This window comes from Tamandua tetradactyla, chromosome 8 (assembly GCF_023851605.1).
Source record: "Tamandua tetradactyla isolate mTamTet1 chromosome 8, mTamTet1.pri, whole genome shotgun sequence".
Classification (NCBI taxonomy): Eukaryota; Metazoa; Chordata; class Mammalia; order Pilosa; family Myrmecophagidae; genus Tamandua; species Tamandua tetradactyla.
In genome coordinates this window covers 71,407,947-71,423,810 of record NC_135334.1, presented here as the reverse complement: position 1 = coordinate 71,423,810, position 15,864 = coordinate 71,407,947, and the positions used below count along the sequence as shown (strand labels likewise).

At 38.0% G+C, this 15,864-nt stretch overlaps 1 protein-coding gene across 2 annotated transcripts in view; it reads right to left on the bottom strand.

The window, feature by feature from the left end:
* The window catches only part of P4HA3 (prolyl 4-hydroxylase subunit alpha 3), a 44,645-nt gene that overhangs the window by 21,483 nt on the left and 7,298 nt on the right, over positions 1–15,864 (bottom strand). For both annotated transcript variants that reach the window (XM_077113595.1, XM_077113594.1), the window contains exons 2-5: positions 12,973–13,115; positions 10,445–10,668; positions 3,081–3,230; positions 86–137 (exon numbers count right to left, since the gene is read on the bottom strand). In XM_077113595.1, the coding sequence (XP_076969710.1) occupies positions 86–137; positions 3,081–3,230; positions 10,445–10,668; positions 12,973–13,115 (569 nt within the window). The remainder of the gene's footprint in view (positions 1–85; positions 138–3,080; positions 3,231–10,444; positions 10,669–12,972; positions 13,116–15,864) is intronic.

Sequence of the window (15,864 nt, the reverse complement as noted above, 5' to 3'; positions counted from 1 at the left end):
CTGTATTTCACTTGCAGCTATTATAAGGAGCAGAAGGGATTTCCCCATAAATCAGACTTTTGGCTTGTCTTTTATCATTACGTACTGTAGAGAAGAAACTCTCGGGAGAGGCTGAGGGCATATGAAACATTTCCCACCTAAAAAAAAGAGGAAAGGAAAGGAAACAGTTAACCATACTGAGGCTATTTCCTCTGACCAGATCTCTTAAATGTATTTTTTTTAACTGTAAAGAGTATTTTTACCACTAGTAGATAACACAGTTCATGGAAATGAGCTGCAGACTAGAAATGGAGACCTGATTCAATCAAGTCTCTTCAATTTCTTCATTTACAAATTTACAAATGCTCACTCTCACTACAGAAGATTCTATCTAAAACAGATGGGAAATAGGGAAAAACTGCTCCACTGAAATGCAGACATTGTCAGTACTTTGATTAATATATAGTTTCACATAGTTAAAATCATATTTTTATACATTTTTATATCCAGATTGTTTCACTGTACATTGCTATCATGAGTCTTTTTGTGTTATTACATAGACAGAATTTTAATAGCTATATTTTATTCCATCCTAAAATTACATCACAGATGACTTAACCATTTGTGATTGTTGGACATACAGATTGTTTTTGATTATTTATACCATGAAATATTCTGTTCTATACTTAACAGAGGAATAGTTAAGTAATACAGGAATACCTTAAACTACCAGTTATTAACTCAAGGTTATACCTTCTTCAGACTCTTTGTGAGATGAAAAGAACTAAAATAAAATTTTACATATTTTTAAAATTCAAGGACCTTATCATGAGATTAGATTATATTCTGTCAAGAACAAAGTGAGAGTTTAATTCCAGTTAAATTTCCTTGGAAATGTGTATACTAAATAATATTAAGTGAAAAAAATAACACAAGTTTGTAATGTATAATATAATCATAATGGCTTACAAGTATTGAGTGCTTATTACTTGTCACACTTCATGTTAAGATTTCACATGTATTAGTGCATTTAACCCTCATAACAGCTCTTTGAGGCAATCATCATTATAATTCTCCTTTTACAGATAAGAAAACGGAGACCCAGGGAGATTCAATTGTCTAAGTTTTCACAGAATTTGATCCCAGGTCTGTCTGACTCCAGAGACTGTGGTTTAACCACTACACTCTACTGTCTCTCATTACTAGCAGTTACTGAAATAGTTCTTAACTAAAATATACAATGAAATACACACACATTTAATTTTATATGATAATAAAAGGTCCGTGGAGGGACATTTACCCCTAATTTAGGGTGGGTAAAAAAAGGGAACATAAATCATCTATAAGACAATGCCATGTGTGTTTTATTACTGTGGAATTTTGTAAAAAGAGTGCAAAGGAGGAAAGCTGAAGGAGCCTGAGGAGAATTAAGAAAGACTTCACAAAGCAGGTGACATTTGAACTGTGCCATGTAAGCAGAGTAGAGTTTCACCAGACAGAGCCTGACTGTGGAAAGTGATCCTCTACCAGTGAGTAAAGGAAATCTAAGCCATCATGGTTGGGAGAGGGGGGACAATAAAAATTGGGCCCTGCATTTAAAACCCTGTCTCTGGGTTTATCTTCTTTGAGTCTCTCCATGTCAAGTCTCCATTTTCTTCCTCTATTAAAATTCAATTACTTGTCCCCCTCTTTGTTACTTCACAGTTATTCTTTTTTGGTTTTAATATGTAGTAGCTGAGCAGGGTGAGCATGGTGGAAAGTTTTATGGCCAAGATCCACTTACCAGGAACTTCCATCGGAGGAACAGAACTGTTTGCTGCACTGAGAAATATCTGTTTTGACCATATCACATGGGTTTGGACCAACTACATCCACCCCCCTTCCTCTTCTTGGGAGAAGGAGGAAAGAAAAAGGAACGTAGGGAGTAGAAATGGTTTATTTGCTTCAGGAACTCTATGGAACTGGCTCCATGGCAATTTTCCCAGTCTGTTCTTGGAGATGATACAACTCCAGTGGGAAATGGAATTAGCTGCATAAAAGGAGCACATTTCCAGCGGTTAGCGAAATGAGCTTTCCCATGAGGCATAACAGGTAGTGCATCAACAGTGCCAAGGGAAAATAACACCTTGAGGAGATACTGAGGCTGGTACCATGGAACAATGACCCAGCTCTGAAGCGGAGCACTAGTCACGTTGCAGTTGGACTCAGTTGTAGATGGGAGGGGATGACATCAAACTTCTTTGTTGAACAAAGGCAATATCATAACATCACATCTGTGAGGAGTTATGAGTTGGTGAGAGTGAAACAGTGATCTACATTTTTACCATCATTACAGATTGAGTTATGTACCTCAACAGAGATGTTCTTAATCTTAATCCACATTCCTGTGGGTGTGATCCCATCTATAAACAAGGCCTTTCAAAGATGTTACTGGAGTCCTCTATAATCAAAAGAAATTTGGAAGTTGTTAGTCCCAGAAGCTAGAAGTCAGCGGGAATGGTAAGAATAGACACAAGGAATGACATATGTCATGTGATAGGAGGCAGAGATGCAAGCCAAGGAACCCCAAGGATTGCAGTGCATTATCATCAGAATGCTACCAACTCTGGAAGAAAGCCTGGCCTGTCAAGACCTTGATTTTGGACTTTTAGACTCTGAAACCATGAGCCAATAATTTCTTTTCACTTAAGCCAACCAATGTGTTGCATGTGTCATAGCAGCCTGGTAAATTAAGACAACCATGGACTCATTAAACATTTGCGGATACAGCTGCTGCTACTACAGGTGAGAAATGGCCTCCTGAATAGGAGAGAACAATTTGAAAGTAGTAAATACATTGGAAAGAGCACTAGACTGAGTCATAAACATGTGAATTCTAATCCCAGCTCTGTGAACTTTGTGACAAATTAATAATTGTGTGGAGACTCAGTTTACTAATGTGCTATGGAAATAATAAAATAACTGCCCTGCTTAGCTCACATTTGGTCCTGTTGGGAAGATGAAATAAATTGAGATGTGAAAATACTTAGTTAACTATAAAGCAGGTAGAAAGTATTATATTTCTTGTGATGAAAGCATTGAGCCTTACTTTATTCCCTTACCTGGAAATAGGCAAAAGCCAAGTGATCCAAGGCATCCTCTAGGCTCGCCTCATCTTCTGTGTTCCACTCTCCGTAAGATCCTCGGAAAAGACTGACAGCCTCCTCCAGCCATGGAATAGCATGGTAGAAATCCCCCATGTCATAGGCCACCTGTAGAGAACGGGAGCACCGTCACTGAAGACTCAGTCCACAGGTAGAGGGGAAGGAAAAGCCAATTCAAAGAATAAGACAGACTTCACAACCTGAGAAGGGAATTTTGAATCTCAAATTCATTTTTATTCAATTTAATAATAACTTATTAAGTATCTATTTAATGCAAGGCATTGTACTAGGTGTAGAGAGGACACAAGGGTTCTTGCATTTAGGGAATTTATAACCTAGGGAAGAAAAAAATATGAACTCAAATAGCTATAACACTGTGTAGAATGGCAAGAGTGCTTAAAGGAAATACGCAAATTATGCTGTGGAAGCATAGACAAGGGAGGAAAGGCTTTCGGGAAGAAATAGCATCTGAAATGGGCTTTCCTTGAAGAAGAAAAAGGATTTCAATGAGCAGGATGATGATTACATGGTATGTAATACCATGGTATGAATACATATATAGTCACATCTGTCCCTGAGTTTTAAGTGTTACTTCTAAATTCCGAGATGTTGTGCTCCTTGTATGTAACTTGGTAGTCCCCAGGTCTATAGGTACTTGTGTGACCCTATGACTCAGAGTTAAGAGTTCTACAGCTCTGAAAGTCAGCATTACTCCATACAGCAATGTTAAAGAAGATGAAAAAGAGATCAGACTACAATTAAAGATGTGAATGAAGCTGATCTGGCTGGGACTAAGGTAAATCAGAATACAGGGTAAAGGATGATCTTGTCTGTACTTTAAAACTTCAACTTCTGTGTGAGACCAAAGGAAAAGATGTTTGTTTTATCCAAAATTCAAATTTTCTGTAGCACTCCACTTAACTTGTCTGGCCAGTTTATTTAAACAACCTAAATATGGAGCCTAGACTAGTGAATGAGATCTGGTGATTATATAGCTTAATGTAATACCATTATATATTCCAGAGTATTTGGGGCAGTTAGTTAAAAAGTATTTGCAAAGTCCTTTGAGGGACTGGAGAAAAAAATATGGAACTATTAAACTCCCCTACGTGGGAAATTCCTGATATTCTCTCAAGCACTGGGTACTCCAATTTCATAAGCCAAGCCCTCAATCTTGAGGCTGGTCCTTATGAAACTTATTTCTGTAATGATGAAGCTAAGCCTACTTGTAAACATGCCTAAGAGTCACCCCCAGAGAACCTCTTTTATTGTTCAGAAGTGGCCTCTCTCTCTGTAAGCCAAATTCTGCAAATAAACTCTTTAATTTCCCCACCCCCCACCCCCGCTACATGGGACATGACTCCCATGGGTGAGTCTGGCCCTGGTATCATGGGATTGAAAATGTCTCTGGACCAAAAGGGGGAAAATAAATGTAACAAAATACGTGAGTGGCTGAGAGATTTCAAATAGAATTGTAAGGTCATTCTGGAGGTTACTTTTTTTTTTGCATAGCCATGCACCAGGAATTGAACCTCAGTCTCCGGCACAGCAGGCGAGAACTCTGCCTGCTGAGTTACCATGGCCCACCCCATTCTGGAGGTTACTTTTATGCAAGCTTCAACCAGATATTATAAATTGCCATGGTATGCCAAGCCCCAATAAACAATATTCCTGAAAACCCTAAGGGAAAACTAGGGCTCAATCTAAGACTCTATAGAAGTTTTACTTATTAAGTTTATTTTTCAGAAATTTAAAACCTCCAGATTATTCCTACTCAACATAAGCCCTGAAACTTAGAGATACCAGTTTCTCTCAGAACACCAGCCAGTTGCATTCCCCTGTCCCATAATGTCAATACCTGTTTTCAACATGAAGAAGTTAGAATGGTCATTGTCCAAATATCTCTGAAGATAGAGAGAATGATCAAATGAAAGGGTGGAGTTATAACAGAGAAGTTAGGATTTAACAAAGGATTACAACTACTGAATCATTATATAGATATTTCTTTTTAAAAGGTGAAAGATTTACACAATCTGAAGAGAAACCAGAGCATTGATATGTCTTTTTAGTTTCTAATGCATCAGAACAGCCAGAAGGAAATATGTGAAATTGTGGAACTGTAACCCATACATACTATACTCTTAAATGTGCTCTATAACAACTTGTTAAACTTACTTCAGAATGTACCACGTTTCTGTATGTACATTATATTTCACAATAAAAAAATCCTAAACAACAAAAAAAATACTAAAGGCTTGAAAATTGCTCAGATGTGGCCTCTCTCTAAGCCAACTCAGCAGGTAAACTCACTACCCTCCCCACTATATCGGACATGACTCCCGGGGATCAGCTGGGACCTGGCATCATGGGATGGAGAAAGCCTTCTTGACCAAAAGGCCGAAGAGAGAAAGGAGACAAAATAAAGTTTCAGTAGCTGAGAGATTTCAAAGAAGGGTAGAGAGGTTACCCTGGAGGTTACTCTTTGCATTATATAGATATCCCTTCTTAGTTTATGGCATATTGGAGTGGCTAGAGGGAAGTACCTGAAACTGTTGAACAGTATTCCAGTAGCCTTGATTATTGAAGACAACTGTATAACTACATAGCTTTTAGAATATGACCGTGTGATTGTGAAAACCTTAGGGCTGATGCTCCCTTTATCTAGGCTATAGAAAGATAAGTAAAAAAAAAAATAAGGACAAAAAAATAAATAAGGGGAGGATAAAGGGTGAATGAGAAGCAGTACACACCTAACCTACTCGAACAATGTGGTGGCAACAAAGCTCTCCCCAATCCCCAATGAGAAGCAGGGGACAGGGGTATAAGATATATATATTTTCTTCTTTCTCTTTATTTCTTTTTCTGGAGTGATGCAAATGTTCTAAAAATGATCATGGTGATGAATATATAACTATGTGATGATATTGTAAGCAACTGATTGTATATATTGGATAGACTGAATGGTGCATGAAGAAATCTCAATAAAAACATCACCAAAAAAACATACTTCTAAATGACTCATGGATCAAATAAGAAATTTTACTTCTACCAGCAATTTTATTTCTACATATTTCTCTAGAAAAACCTGCCCACATGTGCACAGGAAACATGTACAAGGATGTTTACTGAAACACTGTTTATAAGATCATAAAAAAAATAAAGTAGGGAACTAAGAGCAATATATAATCAACTGCAGCATATTCATTCAGTAGATCATAGAACAGTGATAGAAATGTGAATCCTAATGTGTCTAAGGATGAATCTCAAAAACATAATTCTTAATTGTTTTAGTTTGTTAAAGCTGCCGGAATGCAATATACCAGAAACGGAATGGCTTTTAAAAAGGTAATTTATTAAGTTGCAAGTTACAGTTCTAAGGCCATAGAAATGTCCAAACTAAGGTATCCAGAGAAAGATACCTTAAGTCCAAAGAAAAAGCCAATGAAGTTCAGGGTTTCTCTCTCAGTTGGGAAGGCACATGGCAATGTCTGTTAGCTTTCTTTCCTCATTTCTTAAGGCTTCTCCAGGGGTGTTTTCCTTCTGCCTCTCCAAAAATCTCTGGCTGTGTGGGCTCTGTTGGCACGAAAGCTTTTTCCAAAATGGTTCCCTTTTAAAGGGCTCCAGTAAGCAATCCTACTTTGAATGAGTAGAGACACATCTCCATGGAAACCATCTAATCAAATTACCACCCACAACTCAGAGGGTTAAATCTCCATGGAAACAATAAAAATGATCCCACCCAGCAATTTTGAATGAGGATGAAAGAATATGGCTTTTCTGGGTACACAATAGTTTCAAAACTGGCACATTCCACCCTTTGGACCATAGAAAGGCATGTTCTTTCCATATACATTCATTCCATCAGAATACTACAAAGTCTTAAACCATTTCAGTAACAATACAAAGTTAGAAAAAGTACCAAATCTCATCAAAGTCAGCTAAAGGCCTGGTCTGTCCTAAGGCAAAATTCTCCTCTGGCTCAGAACCTGTAAAACTCAGAACAAGTTATACAAAGGAGGGACAGTCATACTCCCATTTCTATAGGGAGGAATTGAAAGGAACACAGGGGTCACCAAACCCAAAGAGTTCTAAAAACCTGCAGGGCAAACTCCATTAGATTTCTATCTGAGTCATTTATCCTCAGGGTTTTAGAAAGAGAAAGCCCCACTCTTTCCAAGGGTCTGCACAGTGGCCAGGCTCTCTCCAAATGCTGGGGTGAGAGTTGCAACCTTGACAGACATTGGGAAAACCACCTTTTTCTGAGCTGTACCATCTCCAAGCATCAGGCAACGCCCAGGCTCTATGCCATCTCCAGGGCACACACCTAACCTACTCGAACAATGTGGTGGCAACAAATCTCTCCCCAATCCCCAAGGAATGTGTTCCACTCTCTCTGAGACCTGGGGCACAACTCTTCCAGAACATCAAGGTGGAAGGTTTACCCTTTGCCTTCAGGGTAAACTCACCCTCTCCAAGTGCTTGGTGGGAGGGGTGGGGTCCAGGGGTGGTGTCCGCTCTCCTGGCCCAAAGTTTCTTGTCTTCAGACCTTAGCTTCCATGATTCTGCCTCTGAAGTTATTTTTCCTGCAATTTGTCCCTTTTCTGTCCATTTTAGCTCAGATGGGTGTGTGGTTCTGTTTACACAGATCCCATAACACTCTTGATAGTTTTCTATGCAGTATGCTGGAATCATAACCATCAGACAATAGGACTTATTGTCTATTGTCTGGATAACTCCATCTCCAATCCTGGCTTTTTCTGAAATGGCTGGCTGCTTCCATGTTTGGTTAAATCCTCACACGGGGCACTATTCTCTGGGGTCTCCTTTTCTGGAAGCCCAGAATTTTCCAGACCATCAATTTCTGGTTTCCTTATACCCAAGAGTTCAGTTCTCAGTTTATCTCTTTCCTGTCACATTTTGCTATAAGCTGCAAAGAGAAACCAGGCCACCCTTTCCAGATTTAATTTGGAAATCTCTTCTACTAAATATCCAAGTTCATGGCTTTTAAAATCTGCCTCCCATCCAAACCAGTAGTTAATTTTGCCAGGTTATCTGCTATTTTAAAACAAGGGTCACCTTCCTTCCAGTTTGCAATAACACATACATCATTTCTGTCTACAGCCTCATCAAAAGTATCTTTAGAGTCCACATTTCTACCAACAGTCTCTTCAAAGCATTCGAGGCCTTCTCTATCAAGCTCCTCACAACTCTTCAGGAATCTTCCCCTTATCCATGTCAAAAACAGTTCCAACATGTTTGGTATTTGCAAACTGTGGCAGCACCCCACTCTCTGGCACCAAATCTGGTTTACTTTGTTTAAGCTGCCAGAATGCACTATACCAGAAATGGGGCAACTTTTAAAAAGGGAATTTATTAAGTGGCAGGTTACAGTTCTAAGGTCATAGAAATGTCCAAATTAAGGCATCCAGAGAAAGATACCTTAATTTCAAAGAAAGGGCCAATGAAGTTCAGGGTTTCTCTCTCAGCTGGGAAGGCACATGGCAACGTCTGCTAGTTTTCTCTCCTCATTTCATAAGGCTTCCCTGGGAAATTTTTCTTCTGTATCTCCAAAGATCTCCGGTTTTGGGGGTTCTGTTGGCACTAAAGCTTTTTTCGAAATCGTTCCTTCTTAAAGGGCTCCAGTAAGCAACCCCACCTTGAATGGGTAGAGACACATCTACATGGAAACCATTTAATCAAAAGTTACCACCCACAATTGGGTGGGTCACATCTCCATGAAGCAAGCAAAAAGATCCCATCCAGTAATACTGAATGAGGATTAAAGAACATGGCTTTTCTGGGGTACATGATAGTTTCATCTCACCACATAAGTAAAAAAAAGTAAGTTGCAAAAGAGGATATGCAACATGATTTTATTTATTCAACATTTAAAAAAAACTACAAAACAAGTATATAGAAACATATATATATACATAGTGAAAAGTATAAAAATATGCACAGGAATGATACACACTAATTCAGGATAATGGTTACCTGGGCAAAGGTGAAGAAGAAGCGGTGAGGAGAAGTGAGAAGAAATGGGAATGGGGCTTTAACTTTAAATAACAACTTTTTAAAAATTTGAAACAAATATAACAAAATTTTAACATATCTTTAATCTCAATTGTAGATATAATTGCTTATTATTTTATGTTCTTTTCTTATGTTTCAAACGTTTTATCTTTCAAAAGAAGTAAATAAATACAGAAATAAAAACTGCCAGTGTGGCTTTCAGGAAATTATTTCTTACACTTTCAACATATGGTTTTAATTCAGAAAGGCCTTACTAATGAAGCATATGTTAGCACCATATGTGGAACTATTTGAATTGGTTTACATTTAAATTATCCATGAACATGATGATTGAGCTCTGATTCCATGTAGTATCTTAGAAAAGGGAAAACGATACATAGGGAGGCTTAGAGGAACCCACTCTGAATGATTTGGAGGACTGATTCCCAAATTTGGAAATCACATGAGGCTCACTCTCAGATCTGCTAACGAAAACTGTAAAGGAACAGAGAAAATGTCATTTTCCTGCAATATGCATCTTTAAAATTAAAAAAATACTTACTCCATTACGTCTTAAAGCAAAGGCTAGCAAAGAGAATATAACAAAATGATCTCAACTATTATTAAAACTCATGATCAAAGATTAATTACATACCTCACGTTATGTTCCTAACAGGAAACATATTAGGATGTTCCTAAAGTGTAATTCTTCAAGTAATGTGAATGTGAATGGCCTTGAGTTTTTCCCTTTTTTTTTTTTTTAAGTATTTCTTAACACTTAAGAAATGTTGCCAAGAATTCCAAAAGTCTCAGGAGGTTTTCTGAGAGAATTTCCATTATCTTACTCTATATCACTACCTTATCCCTTGCCCCCACCTTTAAATTAAACCTCCTTCCCCTTTTCATTTCCCACTTCATTTACCAGCAGGGTGCTATGGTCAGGGTGACCAAAGGGGCATTTTGCTCAGGATGGTCCCAGTTTATGTCTGTGTCTTGGCATAATTAACAACACCCCTTTCACTCTCAAGAGTATCCTAAATATGATCACACAGCTATCATGGAAAGAGCATGGGATTTAGAATTAAAAGACTTGGGTTTGATATCCAGTTCTGCTACTTTAAACAGTGTAACCTCAGGCAAGCTTATTTACCCTTTCTGAACCTCAGTCTCTGCATCTGAAAATGGGACTATTACTACATTTCCAAGTTTGCTGTAAAAATTAGAAATAAGTAAAAGCAATCAGGGCATGGTGGTTTAATCCACAAGAAACTGGAGCCAAACAATTCACCTTTTTTTCAGAACATGGTTACCTTGCCAACCTGGAAGCAATCATCCGCAGTGAGGGAGAACAGCCGTCTGGGACTGTACACTTCAGTGACAGCGGAGTCGGTGACTCTCTGGAAGAGGCCCCGGGCCAGCCCTTTCACACTGAGCATGTATACGTCCTGCAGCCGCATCAGAGCCCTCGCTGCACCCTCAAGGTCCTCGAAGGCTGGAAGGTCTTGCTCCACCTTTTCATAACCATCCTTCAGAGCTGTAAAAGTCAGGAAAACACCAATCCATCATCCAGAAAACAAGTCGTGAGCACTTTACATGTAAAGCATGATGACCTCTTCAAATATTTCATGAGCAAAGAAAATGTTTTGTTTTTGTTTTTGTTTTTAATTGCGGTAACATATATATGCGCCATAAAAGTTGCTATTCCTTATCACTTTTTAAGTGTACAATTCAGTGGCATTAATGACTTTTACAATATTGTGCTACCATCACCACCTTCCATTACTAAAACTTTTTTCATCACCCAAAACAAAAATTCTTTACCCATTAAGCAAAAATTTCCCATTCCCACCCTCGCCCTCCCAGCTCTGATTACCTCTAATCTACTTTCTGTTTCCACGAATTTGCTTCTTCTATACATTTCATATGAATGGAATCATACAATATTTGTGCTTTCGTATCTGGCTTATTTCACTCAACATGATGTCCTCAAGGCTCATCCATGTTGTAGATATATCAGTATTTCATTCCTTTTCATAGCTGGATAATATTCCATTGTATGTCTAGACCACACTTTGTTTATCCATTCATCTGTCAATGGACACTAAGGTTATTTCCATCTTCTGGCTATTGTGAATAATGCTGCTGTGAGCACTGGCATAAAAGTATCTGTTTGAGCCCTGCTTTTAATTCTGTGGGGTATATACCTAGCAATGGAATTGCTGGGTCATACAGTAATTCTGTTCAACTTTCTGAGGAACTGCCAAACCATTTTTCTCAGGGGCTGCATCATTTTACACCCCTAGCAACAATGTATAAGGGTTCTAATTTCTCCACATCCTCACCAACACTTGTTATTTTCCATCTTTTAAAAAATAATAGCCATCCTACTGAGTGAGGTGGTATCTCATTGTGATTTTGACAAAGATACTGTTTTATTAATCTTCATGTTCCCAGTGGATCATGAAGTGCATGGATGCTTAAATGCACTTTTTAAAGGAGGAACAAATGCTCTGGAGTGAAAAGTAAGGCACACGCTTTCATCAGACTATCTGTCACCAGGAATCTTGTCTTTTTGGGGTGACAAAGCCAACACACTCCTCAAAGAACAAAGTAGAGTAAAATAAGAAAAGTGATCTCGCTACAGCTCACATTATTGGGACAATTTCATGAAACAGAAATTATTAGAAGACCATTTCTTTCAACATATAAAAAACAGGGGAAGATATATCCTGTACTTCTTCACAGGACTGTAATGAAGATGAAATGAGAGACTGGTCAATGAGAGGGAGGGGTAAGAGGTAAGTAAGGGATGTATGAATTTTTTATTTTTTATTTTTATTTCTTTTTCTGGAGTGACGCAAATATTCTAAAAATGTTAATGGTGATGAATACACAACTATGTGATGATACTGTAAGTCACTGATTGTACACTATGTATGGACTGCATGTGTGTGAAGATTTCTCAATAAAAATTTTTTAAAAAGATCAAATGACAGAATGTACATGAAAGCTCTTTTGAATTTATAATCACATAAACATAGTAACATGGAGACCTAGTTCTTTGTATTATTATTATTATTTTTTAAAATTTTTTTATTAATTAAAAAAATTAACAAACAAAACATTAAGATATCATTCCATTCTACATATACAATCAGTAATTCTTAATATCATCACATAGTTGCATATTCATCATTTCTAGAACATTTGCATCGATTTAGAAAAAAATAAAAAAGACAACAGAAAAAGAAATAAAACGATAACAGAAAAAAAAAAAGATTATACATGCCATACCCCTTACCCCTCGCTTTCATTTACCACTAGCACTTCAAACTAAATTTATTTTTAACTTTTGTTCCCCCTATTATTTATTTATTTATTTATTTTTATTAATTAAAAAAAATTAACACAACCTTTAGAAATCATTCCATTCTACATATGCAATCAGTAATTCTTAATATCATCACATAGATGTATGATCATCATTTCTTAGTACATTTGCATCGATTTAGGAAAAGAACTAGCAAAACAACAGAAAAAGATATAGAATGATAATATAGAGAAAAAAATAAAAATAAAAATATATATATTAAAAAAAGGAAAAAAACACAAACAAACAAACAAACAAAAACTATAGCTCAAATGCAGCTTCATTCAGCGTTTTAACAAAATTACATTACAATTAGGTAGTATTGTGCTTTGTATTATTAAAGTTAAGAAGATCAATAATAGCTATCCATTTCATTATCCTTCCTCATATCCTATCAAAATCTCTCTCCTTGGCACTGAGTCAGAGATAGAGTCTTCTCTCTTCCCTGTCAGCCCTCCTCTTCCTTACCTCGGATGTTCTCACTGGCCTCCAGACTATGTACCACATTCCTCCAGTCAGACTGCAGGCGTTTGATGAGAGTAAATGCAAGAAGAGGATTAGCCACAGGGGTTGCTGAATCCTCATGCAGAGAAAGCACTTTGTCATAGAACCTGAAAGAGAGGGATAGAATGATCTCACCTACCATTATACCAAGGGAAGTGTGGTAGTTAGATTCAGTTGTCAACTTGGCCAGGTGAAGGCACCTAGTTCTGTTGCTGTGAACTTGAGCCAATGGTACATGAACCTCATCTGTTGCTAATTACACCTGCAGTCGGCTACGAGGTGGGCCTGCTGCAATGAATGATGTTTGACTTAATTGGCTGATGCTTAAATGAGAGAGTTCAACGTGGCACAGCCCAAGCAGCTCGGCATACCTCCTCTCAGCACTCACAGCTCAGCCCAGGCCTTTGGAGATGCAGAAAGGAATCACCCTGGGAAAAGTTGTTGGAACCCAGAGGCCTGGAGAGAAGGCCAGCAGAGATCACCCTGAGCCTTCCCACGTAAGAAAGAACCTCAGATGAAAGTTAGCTGCCTTTCCTCTGAAGAACTAATAAAATAAATCCCCTTTTATTAAAAGCCAATCCATCTCTGGTGTGTTGCATTCCAGCAGCTAGCAGACTAGAACAGGAAGGTTGGCATGGTATATATATGCATAAAAAATACTTAAAATTGAAATGCAGAACCCCTGGAGAATCACATAACACTTGAACCAATAGGCCATGAGTAAACAAAGAATATGAAAACCGCAAAGACAACAAAAGTAAGTCTATTCATTTGTTTACTTGATGAGTCATTCTACACTAGTCAATTTCTATATATCAGGTACCATTCTAGATACCTGAGGCAAAACAGGGTCCAGGTCTCAAAGAGTTCATAGACTAGAAAATAAAATTTTTCTCTCATTGTTCTATACCCAACTCTTAGCATCTGGTAGAAGTTAAAAAAGGTTGTTGGCTTCATTACAATAATGTGACACATGCTATAGGAGAAGTGAGCCTTTAGTACTATGGCATCTTGTAGGCAGGGCATCTGTGCCGGTTTGAAACTACTATGTACCCTAGAAAAGTCATGTTTTAATCCTGGTCCAGTCTTGTGGGGCCAGACCTATTGCTTAGGGTGGGAAACTTTGATTGGATTGTTTCCATAGAGATGTGACACACCGAGTTGTGGGTGTGACATTTTGGTTAGATTATCTCCATAGTGATGTGACATGTCCAATCGTGGGTGTGGCCTTTTGAGTAAATGGAAATGTGACTCCACCCATTCAGGGTGGGTCGTGATTAGTTTACTGGAGTCCTTTAAAAGAGGAGACATTTTGGAGAGAGCTCAGAGCTGACACTGATGCAGATGATTGGAGAACAGTTGCTTAGGAGCTGACAGAGACATGGATGTTTGTAGATGCTTAGAGCCGACAGAAAAAGCTGATGCCTAGCAATGGGCAGAGACCAGCAGATATCTCCATGTGCCTTCCCATGAGATGCTAAGCAAGCCAGAACCCAGAGTTGTATGCTGGAGGAACTAAGTGCAGGCCCACAGATGCTTAGAGAGGAACCCACTGGTATCAGAAGCTGGAAGCAACGGAACTGGGAAAAAGGACCAGCAGATGCCAGCATCATGCCTTCCCAGCTAATAGAGGTGTTCTGGACAGCATCAGGCTCTTTTGTGTGAAGGTAACCTCTTGTTGGTGCCTTAATTTGGACATTTTCACAGCCTTGGAACTGCAGACTTGCAACCTATTAAATTTCCTTTTTAAAAGCCATTCCATTTCTGTTATGTTGCTTTCTGACAGCATTAGCAAATGAATACAGCATCTAACCCTTGTGGAATGAAGAAGGGTGAAGGGGAAGATGTCCCAGAGGAGACAGCATTTGATCTGAGTCTTGAAGGATTAAAATATTAATAGTTCCCTTATTGAGTCCTTACCATGTATTAGGTACCCTGCTAATTGCTTTAAATATACTGTCTCATTTAATTCCACCAACACCCTTGGAGTAGATTTTTTTTTCTAAAAATTTAATATTTTAATTTAATTTTTTTAACTTTTTTATTGTATAGTACAATATATATACAAGGCAAAGAAATAAAAAAGCAATAATTTTCAAAGCAGTTTTCAACAAGTAGTTACAGGACAGATTCCAGAGTTTGTCATGGGCTACTATACCCTCCTCTCAGATTTTTTCCCTCTAGCTGCTCTAGAATATAGGAGGCTAAAGGGCTTAAATATTTTTTTATCATCACAATCAACTTTGTTTTCTTTCTTTTTTTTTTGTGGATAATAACATATATACAAAAAGCAATAAATTTCAAAGTGCTGCACCACAATTAGTTGTAGAACATATTTCAGAGATTGACATAGGTTTTACAATTACACAATTTTAGGTTTTTTCTCCTAGCTGCTCTAAGACACTGGAGACTAAAAGAGATATCAATTTATTGATTCAGCATTCATATCCGTTTGTTAAATCCTATTTTCTCTGTATAACTCCACTATTACCTTTGATCTTTCTGACCCACTCTTTAGCGATATTTGGGCTATGGCCATTTTAACTTTTTCATATTGGAAGGGGTTGTCACTAATGTGGGGTAAGGAGATGGAACCAGCTGATGTTCTGGAGAGGCTGGGAGCTCTAGGTTTCAGGACACATCTGGTCCAGGGACCCTTCTGGAGGTTGTAGGTTTCTAGAAAGTTACCCTAGTGCATGGAACCCTTGTGGAATCTTATATATTATTGCCCTAGGTGTTCTTTAAGGTTGTTTGGAATGGTCCTGGTTGGGGTTTCACAGGTTATGATAGGTAGCAAGGTTTAACTGAAGCTTGCATAAGAGCTACTTCCAGAGCAGACTCTCAACTCCATTTGAA